This window comes from Mus caroli, unplaced genomic scaffold (genome assembly GCF_978045245.1).
Source record: "Mus caroli unplaced genomic scaffold, Mus_caroli_1 scaffold_2, whole genome shotgun sequence".
NCBI lineage: Eukaryota > Metazoa > Chordata > Mammalia > Rodentia > Muridae > Mus > Mus caroli.
Window position 1 is genome coordinate 90,372,309 of NW_028227257.1, and position 22,407 is coordinate 90,394,715.

At 37.9% G+C, this 22,407-nt stretch overlaps 1 protein-coding gene across 1 annotated transcript; it reads left to right on the top strand.

Moving 5' to 3' along the window:
• The first annotated feature begins 16,465 nt into the window (after positions 1-16,465).
• On the top strand, positions 16,466-17,374 carry LOC110286459 (olfactory receptor 4C3D). Its single transcript, XM_021152783.1, has one exon. The coding sequence runs from the start codon at positions 16,466-16,468 to the stop codon at positions 17,372-17,374; it is 909 nt and encodes a 302-aa protein (XP_021008442.1).
• Positions 17,375-22,407: the final 5,033 nt, after the last annotated feature.

Sequence of the window (22,407 nt, forward strand, 5' to 3'; positions counted from 1 at the left end):
CTTTTTTCTCTTTCTTGTCAGCCTCCAGAATGGAGCCAGATTTGGGTCAGTACCAGAGGAGGTGTAGGTGAATGACATACTCTTGAGCAGAAGGTGTGATACCTTGTTTCATCCAAGTTCCATGTCATTCACCATGAGATTCCTTGTCCCAGAATTTCTCTCAGTAGGATGAGAAACCCAAGAATGTTCTTCCAAAACAACAGCTTATGATTATTGAATAAAAGAAAGTGGTGAAGAGGCTCATGTGTCTGATTTATCTAACCTTCCTGTGATATATCTTTGGAGAAAAACTAGTTGAGAGGAAATGGTGGGCCAGGGCACCTGAGTCAATGTCATCTTTTAAAACTGCTCAGCACATTAGGTTCTTAGATAGAAAATGTCACACAAGACATCACAAAGTAGGTGCTGGGATCATATGGATGATCTGTAAGGTTTTCAAGGTAGTTGTTTATTGGATAAGTTTAATTTAAGATTCTATGTTTATCTCCATTTAAACTTTTAGTAAGTTAAATTTCTAGAAATTTCTAGGTAGTTTACTGTCTGAAAAGACTACGCACTGACACTTTAGGTTTTAATAATTTAGAATTGAAATTATGTAGACTCCATAATTTCATCATTGTTGTCCATGTTTAACTCATCTGCTGATTTAATTATAGAATTCTCTCAAACATTTTTTTCATTCCTACTTAGAATATATTGGCTCCTTTATTGTTGTTTTACCCTCAAATCCATTTAGCTTTTGGCTTTCAAAGATGATTCTTTTGTAAATATATCTTACATATTAATAATTGTAAACTAAAGACAAGATATTCTAACTCAACCTAACCCAAACAAAGGCAGGGCTGGGAAGATGGGTTACTTGGTTAAAAAGTTGTCATGCAAGATTGAGGACCCAAACTTAATCCACAGCAACCATGTGATGAGAAGGTGTTTATTTTTAAGTCTAGTGCTGAGGAGGCAGAGACAATTGATTATATCATATTTGCTGTCCAGTCAGCCTAGGAAAATTTACAAGCCCCATGACCCAGTGAGAGACACTGTCTCAAAAAAATATAGATGGCACCTCTGAGTAATTTCACCTGGAAGTTCCTTCTTGCCTCCACATATACCACATGTTCCCAACATTTCTATGAATGGGTTGGTAGTGGATTCTTGTACCAGAATCTTAGGATATTAGATTCCTAAAGGTGGTGCTAATTAAACTCCTAAAGGTGATCTACCTGCATCCACTGCAAGAGTACTTTAGGGAACCCACTTCCACAGATGCCATGAACTGGGTGATAAGGTAAATAAAAATATATTCAACTATGCTCTAATACTTTATACTTTGCTTTTATCATATACAAGCTCAGGAGCCTGGTAATTTTTACCATTTGTAGAATAATTAGAGTTGAGAAATTCTATCACTAATTGGACAGCATTGACCTCCTTCCAGTTTAGATGGGGTTATATCATCAGTTAAGTCATTATGAGTAGGAGATTTGGAGCAGACATTTTAAAGAATGCAAACAACAGTCCAAATAATGAAATTAGTGACCTTGGGAATGTAACTGAACCTAACTCTCTTGTTTCTTATCTCCAAAATAATCTTTAAATTCCCTCTGCACTGTATCATGTATAGCTTCCTTCCATTTGCTAGAATGGGGTCCAGTTGTTTCCCTAATTTCTTTTTCTGCTTGTTTATCATTTTTATAAAAGAAGGCAACTGATTTATTTGAGTTAATTTTATATCCAGCCACTTGCCGAAGTTGTTAGACAGTTGTAAGAGTTCTCTGGTAGAATTCTGGGAGTCCCTCATATAAACTATTATATCATCCACAAATAGTGCTATCTTGACTTCTTCCTTTACAATTAGTAGCACCTTGATCTTTTCTTGTATACTTGCCCTAGCTAGAACTTCAACTAGCTATATTGAACACATAGGGGCAGCCTTGTCTTTTCCCTTATATTAGTGGGATTGTTTCAAGTTTTTCTTCATTTAATTTGATGTTAGTGATTGGTTTGCTGTATATTGATTTTATTATATTTAGGGATGGGTCTTGACTTCTTCAGGATGTTGTATTTTTTGCCCAATGCCTTTTCAATATCTAATGAGATTATCTTGTGATTTTTTTCCTTTGAGTTTGTTTATATAGTTGATTACTTTGATGGATTTTCATATATTGACCCCTCCCTGCATCCTTGGGATGAAGCCTACTTGATCATGGTGGATGATGATTTTGATGTGTCCTTGGATTCGGTTTGTGAGAATCTTGTTGAGTATTTTTTGCATCAATATTCATAAGCAAAATCTGTCTAAAGTTCTTTCTTTGCTGTGTTTTGGTGTGACCCAACACACTTGGTTGCTGAGGTGTGATTTTTGCATCAATATTCACAGGAAAAATTGGTCTGATGTTATTCTTTGTTGGGTCTTTGTATAACCCAACATCTTTGTTGTTGAGGTGTGTTTATTGTATGCATAATCAAGCAGATGAAGGAATGTACAGTGCAGTCCAAGATCTAAAAATGAAAGTAGAAACAAGAAAGAAAACACAAATGGAGGCAATCCTGGATATGAAAAACCTAGGAAAGAGATCAGGAACTACAGGTACAAGCATTACCAACAGAAAACAAGAGATAGAAGAGAGAATCTCAGGCATAGAAAATACCACAGAAGATATTGAAATATCAGTCAATGAAAATATAAAGTGCAAAAAAGTTCCTAAACTGAAACATCCAAGAAATTTGGGACACTTGAAAAGACAAAGTCTAAGAATAATACGAGTAGAAGAATGTGAATAGTCCAAGTTCAAAGGGTCAGAAAACATCTTCAACAAAATCACAGAAGAAAACTTCCTGAAGAAAGAGATTCCTATACACATACAAGAAGCCTAGAGAGCACCAAATACATTGGACCATCAAAGAAAATTCTCCCATCATATAATAATTAAAACACAAAGTGCACAGAACAGAGAAAGAATACTAAAAGTACTGGAAAAAGGCCAAGTAACATATAAAGGCAGACCTCTTAGTTACACTAGACTTCTTAACAGAGATGCTAAAAGCCAAAAGATCCCAGACAGATGTTATCCAGACCTTAAGAGAACACAAGCACCAGTCTAGGCTACTATACCCAGCAACAATCTCAATCACCATAGATGGAGAAACAAAAACATTCCATGACAAATACAAATTTAAACAATATCTTTCTACTAATCCAGTCCTATAGAGGGTACTAGAAGGAAAGCTCCAACACAAGGAGTATAACTACATCCAAGAAAATACAAGAAATTAATCAGCTCACAACAAAGTCAAAAGAAATGTACACATACACCCTCTTCTAACATCAATGGGCTCAATTTTCCAAAACAGACTGGATATGTAAACAGAATCCAGCATTTTGCTACATACAAGAAATACACCTCAGGGACAAAAGCAGACACTACCTCAGAGTAAAGGGTGGAAAAAAAGTTTTCCAAGCAAATGGTCCCCCCAAAACAAGCTGAAGTAGCCATTCTAATATACAATAAAAGCCTAAAGTAATCAAATAGAGACAGCACTTAATACTCATCAAAGAAAAGATCCACCAAGATGAAGTCCCCATTCTGAACATCTACACTTCAAGTGCTAGGGCATCCAAGTTTGCAAAAGAAACTTTATTAAAGCTCAAAACACACATTGAACCTCACACAATAATAGTGGGAGACTTCAACAACCCACTCTTCCCAATGGGATGAGTCTGTTTTTCATATTCTGCTCTTTTGTCTACATGAGACCCTGTGTCACTCTCCCTGTGAACAAAGTTGTTCCTGTGTTTGATAAAGTTATTATATCTCTCTTGAACCTCATTATTTACCCTTTCAGAAACGCTGAGTTGAAAAATGCCATTAGGTAACTTGTGTGGAGGAAGGTGATCTAGGAAGAGAAATAGAAAATTTGGTAAAAGAGGGACAATAGAGATGGGAAGTTGGACATACCTAAGGTCCCACTCAGTCTCTACATTGTTTGTCAGTAGCCTTTTTGACATTTCCATTTCCTCATCTTTATGGCAATAAAAAAGAGTGAAGATAACTAGAAGGAGTAATAAAGATAGTCTAGTGCACAGTGGCCCTGAGGCAGTTTAGCAAGTCTGGAGAAAGTGAATTTCTTCAGAACCCCAAATCTGTCTGGGAAGGTTGAGGAGGGAGATATGGAAGAAGGATGCATTGTTCATTTCTTGGCACTTTATTGGTGTTCCAGTAATATTTACAAACTAAACGAATGAACAAATAAATAACAGTTACGGAAGATAAAAAATATTTAGTCACTCACCTTGACCATTGTAGTGATAGCAGGAATGAGCTCCATTTTATGGAGTGGGTCTTAAGTCCAAGTAAAAGGTAGGTGTTTGCATTTATGCCACTATTGTACTAATGATCAAATCTTGTAAAGCTAGTTGTGTTATTGTAGCTTTCAGGGGTCAGAGCTGAGTAAGACTGTTACTCTTCCCCTACCCCTGCCACCGCCAGTTAGAATGCATAGAAATTTTCAGCACTGTTAAAGCTATCATGCTGTGATAAAGTTTCCATGTCAGAACAAATTCTCCACAGTCAATGACACAAGTATTTGTTGTCTTCAGCAATGGAGTTTTACCATCTAGTCTGGAATATAACTAATAGCAATGACAATGACTTGTAATGTTTGGGGTGGGGCCAATGGGACCTATCTAATCAGCAACTCAAAAAGAGGTTACCCATACACAACAATTGGCTTTTTATTTGATAACTGCTGGTATCTGTGAGAGGTATTGCCACCTTTTTATAGTGTGATTCCTCTTAAGCTTTTAAATATATAAGTATGTATGTATGTATGTACATGTGTGTGTGTCTATAGATATATATGTATACACATATACATATATATGCATGCTATGTGTATGTATATCTATATGATGTATGTGTTTTAAGATGCTCTACAATATAGGTTTCCATATGGTATTTTCAAATGTCTTTAGTGTTAAGTTTTCCCTCCCCACATATTCTCCTCTCCTCTGACCTCCCATCTCCCATCTCATTTACTCATTCTTGTACCATTGTTATGCCTGTCACCCCAACAAACTTCATGATTTTCATCTGCTTTTTTCTAATTTTTGTACATGCTCCCATACTAGTTTTTTACCTTCTACACACACACACACACACACACACACACACACACACACACACACAGACAAAATAAATATGTTAACAAAATATTAAAAAGAAAAATAGCTTAAATATATGTAACTAATACATTGGTTTTTCTTGCCTCTGATTTTATAAAATAGTGTCATTCAACCTGCATCCTAGTGTCATGAAACAACCCCTTAGCAGATATCTTATGACTTGGAATTTTTACTTAACATATTTTAAAGAGTCATGCATATATTTCACCATTTACTATTATAAATAACTTGTTGAATGAATATATTATATTTATTTTACCATTTTCTTATGTGTGTTGGTTGCTTCTATATTTTTTCTTTAAACCATAAATCATTTATAGAGATTCTGTTGCTGTCTACCCTTGCAAACACGTGTACCACCATGACTACTTTTGTCAGCATAAAATAGCTCAAACACAAATATTCATTTGTTACTGTTTTGAGAGCTTAAAGTTAGGCCTATCTAAAGATTAGATATCTGCTAAGGGGTTGTTTCATGACACAAGGATGCAGGTTGAATTATTTGCCCAAAGGGAACAAGTGGTAACAGAGATCTGGGTGAGAGTGACTCTATAGGCTACTAATGAGGGTATTGAACTTTTTCTAAGGATGCTTAAGTGTGACTGTGCAAAGCTGTGAAATCTGGGGTCACAGGTTCTTCCAGACTTCCTTCACCTCTCTGTGTTATCCCACCTGGGCTATGGCCAAGACAGGGTCTCAGAGGACTGTGGTGTTTAAATTATTGGTTCAGTGCCAATTTCCTTTAGCTTGGGAGGTGGAAGAGATTGCTTTCTTTTAAGAGTTGAGTCTTCATTTCAGACACCCAGGGAAGACACCTTCCACTTAGTCTGGTTTTTCAGAACAGGAAGGAAAATAGAGTGATAGTATTCCTATTCTGGTTGGTTATCTGATAACTGACTGCATCCAAGAAGTCGAACACTGTGGTGTCAGAACTGGGATCTTTAGGGAGGAAGAACAGCCATCCATTTCCCAAATTGTCTTCTTACTTCTGACTGAAGAGATCCAAGAAAGATGGGACAGGATGTAGAGTGGCCATATGTGTGATGAGGCTGTGGTGGTTGCAACAGGAAGCATGTTGGGAACTGCTCTTATAGTCAGGGTTCAAAATTACAACTGGAATTTCAGAAAATTTCAAACCTTCTGTAAAAGGAAAAAAAATACCTTGCTTATGTCTTTCAATTTTCAACTTGGCCACACAAGTAAGTTTTTCTCTATTGTTGATAACTATTTTGATAAACTCAAAGTTTATATTTGTTTTTTATATAATAGTGTAACAAAATAATCACTTTGAAAATTGTGTATGTGTGTGTATGCTTATGTGTGTATATGCTTGTAAGTGTGCATGTATGTGTATATGTTTCTGTGTGTGCATGAATATCTGTGCCTATGGAAAGCAGAGGTCAGTGTTAGAAATCTTCCTCAGTTGCTATCTTTTTTGCCAAGTCAGGTTCTTTCACTGAACCTGGAGCTGATGACTTTTGCAAGAGTAATGACCATTGAGATCCAGGGCTCTACCTTTTCCTACCCTAGTGTTGGAATTACAGATGTGTGTTGTTTTATTTTTAACTTGGGTTTCAGAGAGCTTAACTCTGGTCCTAGTGTTTGCACTGCAAGCACTTCACTGAGTCACTTCCCAGCTCTCTGACTTTTTTTTTTTTTTTTGACTCTCAGTGTACTTTTCTCTCTTTTGACTCATTTCCGAAATTGTCCTTTGTACTTGATATATGGGTTTAAACTAAAAAAAAGACAGAGAAGTTAATAACAATTTAAGTTGTCTTTGGAAAGATTTTGGTGGTCACAGTGAGTTCACAGAATTTTTATTTGACCTTCTAAAGCTCTCCAGGGCTAGGGTTGGCAACCTTATTATGCAAATAAAGAATCTATGGAATTGCATTTAAGAATTCACGGAAAGAGCTTAGCATGGAGATTGAAATGATCTAAATACAACACATGCTCTAAGCCCACAAAACCTTCCTTTGGTTTCCCTACCCCACCCCCAATGCTGCTTCTCCACCCCAGAAGCTTGAAACCCTGTGGTAGGTCTAGGGCTTCACACAGCTAGGTTACAACCCCTAAAACTATAACTTTTGGTTGGAGTTTCAGGAGAACTTCTCTTGAATTTAGAAGGCCTCACTCATACATCTATGACTGAAAATTAAAGATTATCATGTGGTTGGTTTCTGAGAACTTTGAAGACTGACAGACAAGGCAGGGAAGGAGAAGGCACAGTGCAAGGGTGGGGTGGGGCAGGGGCACTACTAATGGATTATGGGTCTTACCCTACACAGTACTGTGTCTGGCTGCATCCATTGTAACAAACCAGTAAACTATATTAAATTTAGCAACACTACTAAAGTGTAGCTTGTAGGAACATCTGATTCAGATACAAGTGTGAGCATCCCAGGAACCCACTACCTACTCTTGGTATTCTATATTGGGAGCCATCTTAAGGCACTGAATACTTAATTTGTGAAATTTAGGCCAACGCTGTGTAGTGTCTGCACTGAAATAAGTCTAGAACAGGTGATTGACAGCTGTAGAGAACTGGAGTGTTGCTTGGCATGGCAAGTTCACATGTTGGATATCAGGCATGTTTTTTTCCCTTAAGATGAAATCCTGTTTTCCTACCATTTATGGAGAGTTAATGTTCATGGTGAAGGGTAGACTTACTTTTCAGTTTCATTACAATGATGAAATAATATGAGTTGTAGTAAAATTCTGACACATCCAAACAAACCAATTACATGCAGTTATAATTTTCTCAGCAAAGAGCGATTGATCTGGACAAGAATATGATTCTGTCAGGAAAGAACTTGCCATGTAAACTGAAGCCTTATGTTTAATCTCCAAGACTACAGGAGTGGCACCACATGCCTGTAACCTCAGTGATGGTAGGGCAGAGACAGGAGGACCCAGGGAGCTCATTGACCAGGCATCCTAGCCAATTTGGTAAACTCCTGGTTTAGTGAGAGACTCTGCCTCAAACAGTATGACTCCCAATGAGGATTTCTATCTTCCACATGCACACATTTGTGCATACTTACATGCAACGACCCATGTACCTCAATAAGCTGATGTCTTTTTTAACTTAATCATCCAAGCAATATTTCTCCATTGTGATAATTAAGATTCCCACTTCAAGAATATATTTACAATATAAACATGAGATTTTCTGTTTCTTCCTTATGAATCTTATGTAGCAAGATCATGCATAGATGCTAAACTCTCAGTCGCATACTTATTTATTATAATTCTATTATTATGTAATGCTTATGATAGTGTTGACTATCTATTTCATCAAATATAAAAACAGGAATATGCAAGTAGTAAAAAAAAAAACTTTTTTAGATAGTTCCCACAGATGTTTAGATTGGTAAGAAACTTCAAGCTTGTCATCTGAGCAACACTGAGCATACTCTAATTTCCATAGTGTTAATGATTTTCCAAAGAGATAAATTACACAGAAAAACGAACATAAGCTGCTGGTCAGTGTAAGTGGTAGTTAGACTAATGTGAATTAACTCTGGGCAGAGGCGGAGTGGACAAAAGTACTTGCTGTGCAAGCATGAAGACCTGAGTTTGAGTTCTCAGCTCTCATGTCAAGCAGCTGGGCATGGTTGTGTGAGCACCTGTGACCCCAGAGTCGGGAAGGGAGAGGAGGAAGCAGAGTCAACGGATTTGGGATTTGTTGGCTTCCAGCATAGTTTCAGGTTCTGAGGAGACGCTGTTTCAGTGTAACAAGGTGGAAAGTTATGGGACAAGACACATGATAGCCTTCTATGAAGCTTGTGCACTGTGTATGCACACAAATAATCATATTGATAATGACATGTGTGTGAAAAGAAGAATGATGAAATTTAGCTAAGTTCTTGATATTTCTTACTGGCCAGGGTGAGAGAAAGCTATATATTTTGGCATTAGGTATCTAAATTGGAAATGCCTCAAACATGTATATACTATTATTAAACGTTGCGTATTATAACATCAATTGGGATAAAATTAAATGTATAGTATAATTTAAAAAGTAAAAGTGACAACAAACAAAAAAGATGTATGTAGAAGAAAGGATGAATAAAAATGCATTAGGAAGTAGTAGTTTTTTTAAAAATTGTCAGAGAAAGTAAAACTTCACACAATATAAAAAGAGCTAGAATCTGACTATTGAGGGAGCATAGCAGTTTTATAATATAGCTGGGTTAGGGGAAGGGATTAAATTCCTTACAGAGATGAATGGTATGTTTGATACATAGTTTTGCAGGAAACTACTAGAAGAGGGAGGTTATATAAGACTGGATCCAGTTGCCTGATACTGTATTTGAAAAATTATTACTAAATCAGGAAGTTTAAAGTAGTATAGTATGGTGCAGCTCATGAAAGTGTTCATGGGTAGATGGTGAAGAACAATGTGGGTACATGTCCACTGCCAGCAGCGGCCTTAGAATGTGACCATAATGTTTACCTTTTACTCCAAAGGTAAAGAGAGCTTTAGGCCATTGAAATGGATAATGATATTACCGGATGGTTGACTAATGTCAACATGATTGCCATATGTGTGGATAAGTCAGGATTTAGGTGAGCTATGAAGTAGAAAAGACTAGCAATGATATTACTAGAGTATCAACTTATTTTGAGAATTGATATAGATTAAATGTTGAGCACAGTTGGTCTTTGGGAAAGGTTTGTGCAGTCTCTCTCTCTCTCTCTCTCTCTCTCTCTCTCTCTCTCTCTCTCTCGTGTGTGTGTATGTGTGCATGCACATATATACTTGTATGGTGTATACACACATGTATGTGTAGGTGTATAGAAGCCAGAAGAAAATGTCAGGTGTCCTAGTCTACCAGTCTCTACTTTATTTCCTTGAGGATAGTTTCTCACTGAGCCTGAGTTAGGTTGGCAGCTAGAAAACCCCAACTTTGTATGTTTGAACCTTCAAACTCTTTTTAGAGTATCACGGAGTAGAGTTACAACATTGTATTTCAGGACATCATTACAAAACCTTTATAAAAACATTCTCTCCATTCCATTGGGATTTTTTTAAATGTTAAAATTTGAATTACACTTCTGTGAATTCAATGCTATTGTTTAATATACACTAAAATAATCCTTAACTTAAAAAGTTTTCAATTGTCTAAATATCAAAAAATACCCCCCCCCAAAAAAAAACAAACCCACTCCTGGTGTAAAGATTTATTTATTTATTAATTATACCAAAATTAAAATTAACCCTTATTCTAACACTGAGAATTGAGATAACATAAGGAAGTCTACCTAGACTTGATTAATAAAGCTCTCCTGACCATCTTTAATATATATATGAAATTTCATTTTTTGCTTTTTGAGACCCCTAATTTATCCTCTTTTAATGATGTATATTAATGGATTGAAACACAAGGATAGGATGGGTTTGGAGGCAGAAGACATGTGCATTCATTCTAGAATTGTGTAGACCACAGGTTTTTGATCTCTTGTCAAGGTGGCACAGAGTAACATCTTAGTCAGTGACTACAGATACCTTCTTGCTGTGTGGATCAGTGATAACAGCAACCACTCTATAGAAGCTTTTAATGAAAAACAGGAAGAATGGATGTCAGCTGTTCTGTAAGAGTTGAATTAGTTCAGAAATCTGCCAGGAGGATTATTTTTCCCAGAATACTGGGTTTCAAATGCTCCAGTGCTTAGATTTGACCTGTGTACAGGTGTGGCTTTTTTTTTTCTTTTTTAATATTTTTTATTAGGTATTTTCCTCATTTACAGATCTTTCACTTCCTTAGTTAGAGTCACGCCAAGGTATTTTATATTATTTGTGACTATCAGCTGTGACTTTCTTTCAGTGAAGTTTTTCTCTTCACTGTATTTTTTTTTTTACATTTTTTATTAGGTATTTTCTTCATTTACATTTCCAATGCTATCCCAAAAGTCCCCCAGACCCCCCCACCACTCACCTACCCACCCATTCCCACTTCTTGGCCCTGGCATTCCCCTGTACTTAGGCATATAAAATTTGCACGACCAATGGGCCTCTCTTTCCAATGATGGCTGACTAGGCCATCTTCTGATACATATGCAGCTAGAGACATGAGCTCCGGGGGTACTGGTTAGTTCATATTGTTGTTCCACCTATAGGGTTGCAGTCCCTTTAGCTCCTTGGTTACTTTCTCTAGCTCCTCCATTGGGGGCCCTGTGTTCCATCCAATAGCTGACTGTGAGCATCCACTTCTGTGTTTGCTAGGCCCCGGCAAAGCCTCACAAGAGACAGCTATATCTGGGTCCTTTCAGCAAAATCTTACTAGTGTTTGCAATGGTGTCAGCGTTTGGAAGCTGATTATGGGATAGATTCCCAGGTATGGCTGTCTCTAGATGGTCCATCCTTTCGTCTCAGCTCCAAACTTTGTCTCTGTAACTCCTTCCATGGGTGTTTTGTTCCCAATTCTAAGAAGGGGCAAAGTGTCCCCACTTTGGTCTTTGTTCTTCTTGAGTTTCATGTGTTTTGCAAATTGTATCTTGTATCTTGAGTATTCTAAGTTTCTAGGCTAATATCCACTTGTAAACTTTTTTTTTTCAGTGAACAATTTTGTTCAGTGGTTTTTTTTTTTTTTTTGTTTTGTTTTTTTCTGGATAAAATGTCTTAAAACCCAAGTAACACTGAACTTAGGCCAAACTCCAGTGCTTATCCTCTTTTATCATTTTAAGTCATTCTAAGAAGGAATTTGTTTTATTTCAAAAAACTTGTTTGTAAAATGGTCTAAAGATTCTAGGGCTTCATTGACTTTCAACTCAACAGTGTATACCAGAATATTTGCACCTATTTCTTTTATATAACTTACCTTATTATTATTTAAATATTATTTCTTTCAGGAGGCTTGAAGCAACTCAAGGAAAGGCAATCATGCCATATTTAACCCCTGGTGGGATTTTTTTGTTTTTGTTTTTTTGTTTTTTTTTTTTTTGTGTGTGTGTGTGTGTTAGAGTTTGAACATCAGGTTTCATGAATTCCAAACACATGTTTTACCACTGAGTCACATACCCTAGGGCACTGTTCTTCATCACATCAAGTTCCTGACCCTCAGGTGCCCCTGCCCCACTTTGTAAAGGTTAGTAGTACCTGGAGATACATTGGATGACTAGAAAATCTGTGGGGTACAGTTGGAAAAAGCTGTTGTAATTTTGATTAGTTTTTATGGCTTTGTTTTTGAAACAAGGTGGCACATAGATTAACCTGGCCAGGAGTTTCCAATTCTCTTGCCTCTTCCTTTTAAGGGCAGGGATTAAAGACAACCACAAGAATAGTCTTGGTAGTTCTATTCTATAAAAACTGGTATTTGCATAGCTTTAAAACAGAGGCACATACTATTTTAAAGAACTATATTTTATTTCTTTTAGGAATTAAGGTTGTTTTATTTGATTTTATTTACAAAAAGGTAAAAAGCAATCTGATGAGTAAGATAGATTTCATTTTTACTTGTAAATTATTATTTTTTCTTTTTTTCTGGATATTTTCTTTATTTACATTTCAAGTGTTATCCTCTTTCCCGGTCCCCCCACCCCTGAAACCCGTTAGCCCTTCTCCCCTCCCCCTGCTTATATGAGGGTGTTCTTCCACCCACCCATCCACTCCTGACTCCCCACCTGCCCTGGCATTCCCCTACACTGTGGCATCAAGCCTTCACAGGATCAAGGGCCTCTCCTCCCATTGATGCTCAACAAGGCCATCCTCTGCTACATATGCAGCAGGAGCCATGGGTCCCTCCATGCGTTCTCTTTGGTTGGTGGTTTAGTCCCTGGGAGCTCTGGGAGGTCTGGTTGATTGATATTGTTGTTCTTCCTATGGGAATGCAAACCCCTTCAACTCCTTCAGTCCTTTCTCTAACTTCTCCATAAGTACTCTGCTGTGATTAAATTACACTGTAATTTATTAAGAGGGAGACTGAAAATATTTTGACATAGAGAAGGCAATTAAATGTTCTTATCAGTGCAAGAGCACAGGAATGTTTATTTATCATTTATGAATGTGGAAATCTGGTATTTTATTATAATAAAAAGAATAATATATATTTAGTTAGTTTGTTTGTTTAGGTAAAAGTTAGAGTCTGAGTTCTGCATTATTTTCCATATATTTTTTAGAAGATTATAACTCACCAGTTTTTCCCAGGCTAAGGTACTTGAAGCTTTACTGAGTTTGAATTCTCAAAGGTACTTCACATTAAAAATATTATTTTTGAATTACTTTACAACATATATTAAACTTTAGGTTTCTTATAAGGAAGCTTACTTTGACTAGTTTAAAAAAATACAAAAAGTTTAAAAACAAAACTTGTCCTGTACCCCAGAATTTTTGTTCTATAAATTTTCAACTGCAATTCTAATATTTTATCTAATATAAAATCCAGTAGTTTTCTGTTCATATTTAATGGAATGTGCTCCTACTTGCATGTTCTGTAGAATGTAGTATCTCAACTTTGGCATAGAAATATTTTCCTTACATGAACATATCTTATGTCACTGGTTGTTCCTTACCAGATGTTTAAAAAACAAAACCAGAAATATCACAAAGTGTTTCCCAAGAAAATTTCTGAGTACATGATTGTCATGTAGGGACTTCTATTCATTCTCAAATATGTCATCAACATTTCTCATTTATTCAGGCCTTCCTTTTTCTCAGGAGAAGGGGAGGAAGAGCTGATGGAGAGGAGAGGGGAGAGGGAGGGAGGGGAGGAAGGGAGGAAGACGAAGCTGTGATCTGGGTGTAAAGTAAATATCTTAATAAAAATAAAAAATAAATACTAACAAAGAAGAAATATTAACATTTCCTTAGATTCAAGACTATAAAACTTTTATAGTGATACTGTCATTTTAAGTAAAACTTCAAGAACTCCATTTCAGTCTAATTGTCATAAGTGTCTCCACTGATAAAAAGAATGGAAGAGTCAAATTCTATGTATGGAAAACTGGATGTTGACACAACTCTATTTTAGAGTTAGAAAATTGGAAATATTGTATCTTTTTTTATCTCACTCAAGACTTGAAATCTAAGGTAAGATTGCTTAAGGCAGTTTGTGAAATTGATATATTGGTGCTCTGATATGCTTTTAAGTAACATGTAACTTGCATCTTAATTCTTCACAAAGTAGGTGGTTTTGACCCATTTTTGAGTCTATCTGCACTGTCTTGAAGACACATTTTCATTTTCCTTCTTAAGCTTGCTATTTCTTTTTCCAGTTTAATAATTCTTTCCACCTGTCCCCATAGGTCTCCTAAAGGCATAACTATATTTGATTTTAAATTACATGGTCTAGTCAAGTTTCCTCAGAAGAAAGATTCCTTGACTTGAATTTCATAGACTTTATATGGGTACAAACATTAAGAATGGCTAGAATAGCATCCATTTTCAGTCATTGTGCTTGTACAAATATTAAAACAGGAGACTTCAAAGAGCTTTGAAGAAGGAAAAGGTTCTTCCTCCCTCCCTTCCCTCCCTTCCCTCCCTTCCCTTCCTTCTTCCTTCCTTCCTTCCTTCCTTCCTTCCTTCCTTCCTTCCTTCCTTCCTTCCTTCCTTCCTTCCTTCCTTCCTTCCTTCCCCAAAGTGAAGCTCTTTTCTACTTTCAGGATGAAAGGGGAACTATGGAAGCTGATGTTAAGGCACTCGATGCAGGTGGCATCAATTTGTAGGTATTTCTCTGGCCTAGCACTTGGTACCAATTCCTGCCAGCTTTGAGGCAGGCTGTGTGGCAGGCAGGGCCAGTGGAAAGAAGGGCATGTGCCACACAGAGCATGCAGGAGGACCCACCTATCCCGTCCCGCGGGATTCAGTTATTCGTGGGTGCGAGGGGGACCGAGAACCTGGAAGGAAATGGGAGGAAAAGAAAGAGAGGTGGAGACCAAGTAGAATTGTACCTATCAAGGTCTCATTTATTAGGCTGAGGTGCCTTCTTTTTAAAGCATACATCGCGGAGAATATGGGAGGGGTCGAGGGAGAATTATACAAAGAACAAAGAAGTGGGCATCTGCTGACATGGGGGCTGAGGTCAGGCGCCAAACTTGCGGGCACTCTGCATCTTATCTCTGGAACATAGATCCTCCTTGACAGCCTTGGGTGTCAGGCTGGGCTCAGGCATAGCTCATGTCCTTGGATGTCATGGGAACTCAGGAAGAGATAAGGAAGAGGGGACTTTTATTCAACTTTACAGCCTTAGGTGTTAGGAAGGGAATAGGGAGGAAAGGGGGTGGCAACCAGCTCTTAGCACAAGGCCATTTGATTTGTTAAAGAGATTTGAGAGGGGATCACTTTCTCACGGGATGGTCTCTGACACCCACCTTTCCTTTCTTAATATTAAGAGGACACGTTTACTTGTCCAGGAGCTCCCAGCACCCATGGCTACCTTTACTTTCACTTCCAACTCAAAGGATCTGATGTATGTCTGGTGGCTGCTCTGAATGAAAAGATTGGAGGTGTTTTCCCCATCAACTAATTACTCTGAAACTCAGTTCAGCAGGGGTAGGCCTGCTACTGGTAGGGGTGCGGATGAAGAGAACTGTTGAAGATATTCTTATAATAGATTATTATTGTCTTTAAAAATAAAAAAAAATGGGTTTGAGGATTGGGGTGATGAGCAAGCACGAAAAGAGCAAGCATGCAAAGAGATTCCTGTATGCGTGTGAAGATCAGAATTCAGATTCCCGGAACTCCAGTAAAAGCTGGCAGATGTTGCAGACCAGCTGTATTCCCAGCATGCAGGAGACAGAGACTCTGGTGTGTCTGGGGCAAGTTGTCTAGCCAGATAGCTGTATCTGCAAGCTTTAGTTCTTACTCAGTGAGAGAGGCTATGCCTCAATGTATAAGACAAGGAGTAGCTGAGAAAGACCCATGATGTCAGCCTCTGGGGCTTCTGCACACACATGCATGTACAACTGCGCACACATGTGAACACCCAAATATGCATGCATCAAACCACAAAAACAGACACACACAGGCACATCCACACCCACAGACATCCCCCCCATGTATGTACATGCATGATAAAAATGTACTGCTTCTCTCATGCCCCAAAGCAAAAAATACAATAGCTTGAGAGGTATTTATTTTGTCTATTCCTTTATACTTCTCTGAAATAATTAACTAGAAATAACATGATTTATATTGCTAATAGGTCTTTATTGTGGGATTCAGAATTTAGAATAACTATACTCTGTAAAAACTGTTTTCCTTCAGCCTCCAGTTACTTGAAATGTTTCAAAGAGTCAGTAACTGAACTTCCTTGGTAAGTCTCTGGATGCAGCTGAGAGTTCATGGATAGTTCACGCAATGTCACAGAATTTTTCATGCTGGGTCTCTCCCAGAACCCCCAGGTGCAGAGGATGTTGTTTGGGCTTTTTCTGCTGGTCTTCCTGGTCTCTGTTGGGGGCAACCTGCTCATCATTATCACTATCACCTTCAGTCCCACCCTAGGCTCCCCTATGTACTTTTTCCTCTCATATCTGTCCTTTATTGATACTTGTTATTCCTCTTGTATGACACCCAAACTCATAGCTGACTCCCTGTATGAGGGAAGAGCCATTTCTTTTGAGGGCTGCTTGGCCCAGTTCTTTGTGGCTCATTTATTGGGAGGAACTGAGATCATCCTGCTCACAGTGATGGCCTATGACCGCTATGTGGCCATCTGCAAGCCCCTACACTATACCACTACCATGACCAGGCATGTCTGTATTGTGCTGGTGGCAGTGGCTTGGCTGGGTGGCATCCTGCATTCAACAGCTCAGCTCTTTCTCGTCCTTCAGTTGCCCTTCTGTGGCCCCAATGTAATAAACCACTTTGTGTGTGACTTGTATCCTTTACTGGAGCTGGCCTGCACCGACACATATGTCATTGGCCTGCTGGTGGTGGCCAACAGTGGTGTGATTTGCTTGCTGAACTTCCTCATGCTGGCTGCCTCGTACATTGTCATCCTGCGCACTTTGAGGTCCCACAGTGCAGAGGGAAGACGGAAAGCTCTGTCTACCTGTGGAGCCCACTTCACTGTTGTTGCTTTGTTCTTTGTGCCCTGTATATTTATTTACATGAGACCATCATCTACTCTGTCCATAGACAAAATAGTAGCTGTGTTTTATTGTATTTTGACACCCATGTTCAACCCCCTGATATATACTCTGAGAAATGCAGAGGTGAAAAATGCCATGAAGAATCTCTGGAGAAAATGAAGAATTGTGAATGGACGATACAAGTTCCAGTTGGGGAAATAAATCATAGCTGTTTGAATTCACATTTTGTATGGGGCCTAAGTGATTGTCAAAAATTTCAGGATAGAACTGCATGAATATTTGAAAATTTGTAAAAATCCACACTTAGAGTTTCTTCATAACATATTCCCTCAAACTCAAGAGTATAGAAGAGCAACCTTTGTCTTCCTCACCTATGTTTAAGAGGGAATCTCTCCTAACCTGGAATACTAAGCATCTGTGATGAGCATAGTGGCTTTGTTGACAACTAGTAATTTGCTGCTCCACCTTGGATGCTGCACTGTGCATCACTTTAGTCACTGATGCTTCATCTGCATCTGTATTCCATCTTCAGTAATAACAGAAGAAACTATAGCTTGGATATTGACAATACAGCAAGTGAGCTTAGCATTGACAGCTCAAATTATGAAAGTATACAAGGTTTGTTTGTACCCAAATCAACATGGACATGATTACCTAATATAAATGATATTTGAAATAGTGAAGTACATTTCTACATAGTATATATAGGTGAGCCCTCATCATACACAAATGATGAATGTTAATTCAGTGTATGGTATGCTCCTTTAAAACATGTTTTATTTATTTTTTATTTACATTCCCATCATTTTCCCTTCCTTGTCCCCCCTCACATAGTCCCTCCCTCTATCCCCCTCACCTTTTCCTCTGAGATGGTGAGCACCTCCTCCTTCCACCTTCCTGATTATTTCCCACTTTGGTACATTAAGTCTCTGCAGGATTAGGTGCATTCACAGCCCAGGGGTGGGGGTGGGGGTTGGGGGACAGATTCTACAGACAGGCAACAGTTTTAGAGAAAACACCTCCCCTCCAGTTTTGGGGGAGAACAAAATCTAAACAAAATGGATGATTTTCTAGGCAGATACCATTTACCAAAGTTAAATCAAGATCAGGTAAATTATCTAAACAGTTCTATGACTCTTAAGAAAATAGAAGAAGTCATTAAAAACAGTTCAAGTAAAAACCACTCAGGTCCAGATGATTTTAGCACAGAATTCTGCCAGGCTTTCAAAGAAGGGCTAATAGCAATACTCCTCAAACAATTTTACAAAAGAGAAACAGAAAGAACACTGCTAAATCCATCCTATGAGGCCATAACTACATACCTGGTACCTAAACAGCAGAAAGACTCAACAAAGAGAATTTCAGACCAAATTTGCTTCTGAATATCAATGTAAAAATCCTCAGTAAATTTCTCACAAACTGAATCTAAGAACACATCAAAAATTTCATTTGATCATCCCAGCTTGCTGAGTGCTCAGGTCAAACTGACCTGAGCAGCCAGGAGGACCTCCATTCTCCCCCTTCTCTGTCCACACTCATCAGACCTGTGGGTCCTTAACCATACAGGTAAGCTTCCCTTCCCTTCCCCTATGCATCTTCCCTGATTGCTGAGTCCTCTGAGCAGCCTGCTATTCCAGGGCAACCTTTTCACCTCTCCTCTCACCTTCATTAGGCCTGCTGTTCCTGAATCATACAGGTAAGATTCTCTTTCCCCATCCATCTTCCCAGATTCCTGAGTCCTCTGGGCATTCCAAGCTGCCCTGAGCAGTCTGCTAGGCCAGTTGAACCTTCATTTTCCCTCCACATCTCTACCCACATTCATCAGACCTAAAGCTCCAAACCATACAGACCTGCTGAGGCAAAACCATATAGCCCAAGGATACCCATCTGTGGAGAGCTTTTGAGGCTGCTTCCAGAAATTTGGTAAGAATTTGTCATTGTGTGAGGACTTAGATAAGGATATTTGCATTTGGGCTAATACAAAGCTCAAGGTAAACTCAACCTAGGAATGTGTGACATTCCTTTTATCTTGGTCATCCTGGTAACCCCTAGAAACAGTGATGGGGGGGCTTTGTTTATTGCCTTGTTTGATCTCTTTGTTTATTTCCTTGTTTGATTACTTGTCTTTGATCTAAGAACTGACCCTATTCTTTGAAAGTACCTAGAATGGTATAAAAGCAGACTGAAGAAAAATAAACCTGCTTCAGCCTCAACACTGGCTGGAGTCCTGTTATATAGTGTTGTCTAATTATCTTTTTCTTTTTAATCCTCCTCCCTCCCTTGACATCCTGTTGACTGACTGAGCTGACTTGGTCACCCATCAGAGATCTGCCACACCAGGACAACCAAAGTGAACTCCAACTCTCAATACCTATTACAGCAGGAACATCTAGGGACTAAAACCACCCAGATGTATAAAGGCACTTGAAAGAACATAATCAACAAAAGTTAAAACAATGACACCTTTAGAGCACAGGTCCCCAATTACAGCAAGCCCTGGATATCTTAATACAGCAAAAGCACAAGAAAATTATCTTAAATGCAATCTTATTAAGATGATAGAGGCTTTTAAAGAGGAAATAAATGAATACCTTAAAGAAATACAAGAACATATAAATAAACAGGTATAAGTCTTTAAAGAGGAAAGAAATAAATCCCTTATAAATGTGTACAGGAAAATAAAATTGAACAAGTGAAGGAAATAAATAAAACTGTAAGACCTAAAAGTGGAAATAGAAACAATGAAGAAAACACAAACTAAGCGAATTCTGGTTATGAAAATTTAGAGAAGAGAACAGGAACAATAAATACAAGCATCACCAACCGAACACAGGAGATGGAAGAGAGAATCTCAGTCATAGAAGACACAATAGAAGACGTTGATACAATCATTTGATAAAATGATAAACCTAGTAATTTTCTGACACAAAACATCTAGGAAATCTAGGGTACCGTGAAAAGACCTAACCTAAGAATAATAGATTCCTATTATAGAAGGAGGAGAAAATAATAGAAGGAGGAGAAAAGTCAAGAGCCAGAAAATATTTTCAACAAAATCATAGAAGAAAACTTTCCCAAACTAAAGAAAGAGATGCCTATAAACATACAAGAAGCTTATAAAGTACCAATAAGACTGGGCCAGGAAAATAAAAGTCTTCTTGCCACATAATAATCAAAAAGAAAATCTACAGAACAAAGAAAGGATATTAAGAGCAGCAAGGGAAAAGGGTCAGGTAATATACAAAGGCAGAACTATCAGAATCACACTGTAGCTCTCAACATAGACTCTAAAATCTAGAGGGGCCTGAACCTTGGATGCCAACCTAGACTCCTATACCCTGAAAAACTCTCAATCACAATTGATGGAGAAAACAAGATATTTCAAGTCAAATCCAAATTTTAAAAATAACTATCCACAAATCCTGCTCTACAGAGAATACTAGAAGGAAAACTTCAACCCTAGTGCTCTGACCTGCAAGGATAGTTAGCAGGGACCTAGGGCAGGGGAGAGAGAGTGAGAGGGACAAGAAACATGAAGAATGAGAACAAGACAATTTTACTGATCAAGCTCTGAAAAACTTCATTCTGGGATGGCAATATAAGAAAGAGGAGGCTTCAAGGGAGGGGGGAAGAGCCCAGGGGCTCTCTGAAGGTCAGGTAGCAATCTTTAGTTCTTGGAACCAATGGTCACAGTGCACTCTCTACCCACAAATATTCTTTCTGTTATGAGCACGAATGTGCTCTCAGGGCTGTTTATGTAAGCTAGAAATTTTCCACAAGGCCATGGCTGAGGCCATGGCTTCCGGCACTCAAGAATGTTAACTACATCTAAGAAAAAACAGGAAATGAGTAATTCCATACCAGCAAAACAAGAGAAGTCCACACACACCCACACACACACACACCATCAACATCAAAATAATAGGAAATTGCAATTACTGGTCATTACTATCTTTCAACATCCATGGACTCAATTCCCCCATAAAAAGACACAGGCTAGCAGAATGGATGTGAAAATTGAATTCATAATTCTATTGCATACAAGAAACATACCTCAGCAATAAAGACAAATATTACCTCAGGGTAAAGGGTTAGAAAAAAGTTTTCCAAGCAAATCGACTCAAGAAGCAAGCTGGAACAACAGTCTGGGTTGTTTGGGGGGGGGGGAGGTCCCTGTGGGGCCACTTCGGTCAACAATGTTATTAGATATAACATATTCCTTGTATTGGAGGCCTCATTTGGTGATGAGAGATATCCAAGAGGATTTTGAAAAGAGGAAAATGTAATCAGAATATGTTGTAAAGAAAAAAACAATTTTCAATAAAGGAAAATAGAAAATAATCAAGAGCAAAAAAGAATGAAGATTTAAAAATTGTTTGTTTTTTTTTTTAATGAAAAAGAAAACCCAAGTAAACCTAGCAAATGGGTGGTGATATTGATGCTGAATTCTGTCTGACCTTTCTGAATCAATAAACTAAATGACCTTCTTCCAAAAGAGAAAAAAAAAAAGAAAGAAAGAAAGAAAGAAAGAAAGAAAGAAAGAAAGAAAGAAAGAAAGAAAGAAAGAAAGAAAGGAGAAGCAAGCTGGAGTAGCCATTCTAATACCTAATTAAATAAATTTTCAACTAACCTAAATTAATCAAAAGAGGCAGGGAAGGATACTTCATACTCATCAAAGGAAAAAAAATCTATCAAGATGATATCTCAATTCTGCACATCTATGCCCCAAGCACAAGAGCACCCATATTTGTAAAAAAAAAAAAAAAAAAAAAAAAAAAAAAAAAAAATTGCTAAAGCTTAAATCACACGTTGAACCACCCAAATTAATAGTGGGAGACTTCAACACTCCCACTCCAATTGAAAGGTCATCCAGACAAAAACTAAACAGAGAAATAATGAAACTAACAGATATTATAAATATTTCACCCAAACATAGAAGAATACACCTTCTTCTCGGCACCTCATGGATCCTTCTCCAAAACTGACCATATAGTCGGTCACAAAGCAAGCCTCAACAGATACAAGAACATTGGAATCACACCTTGAGACCACCATGCACTAAAGCTGGACTTCAACAACAACAGAAACACTGGAAAGCCTATGCACTCATGGACATTGAACAACTTTCTATTAAATAATCTCTGAGTCAGGGAAGAAGCTAAAGACTTTCTAGAATTCAATGAAAATGAAGG

Excerpts from the sequence above, each read along its gene's own strand:
- LOC110286459 (XM_021152783.1), top strand. The coding sequence starts at position 16,466 with ATGGATAGTTCACGCAATGTCACAGAATTTTTCATGCTGGGTCTCTCC.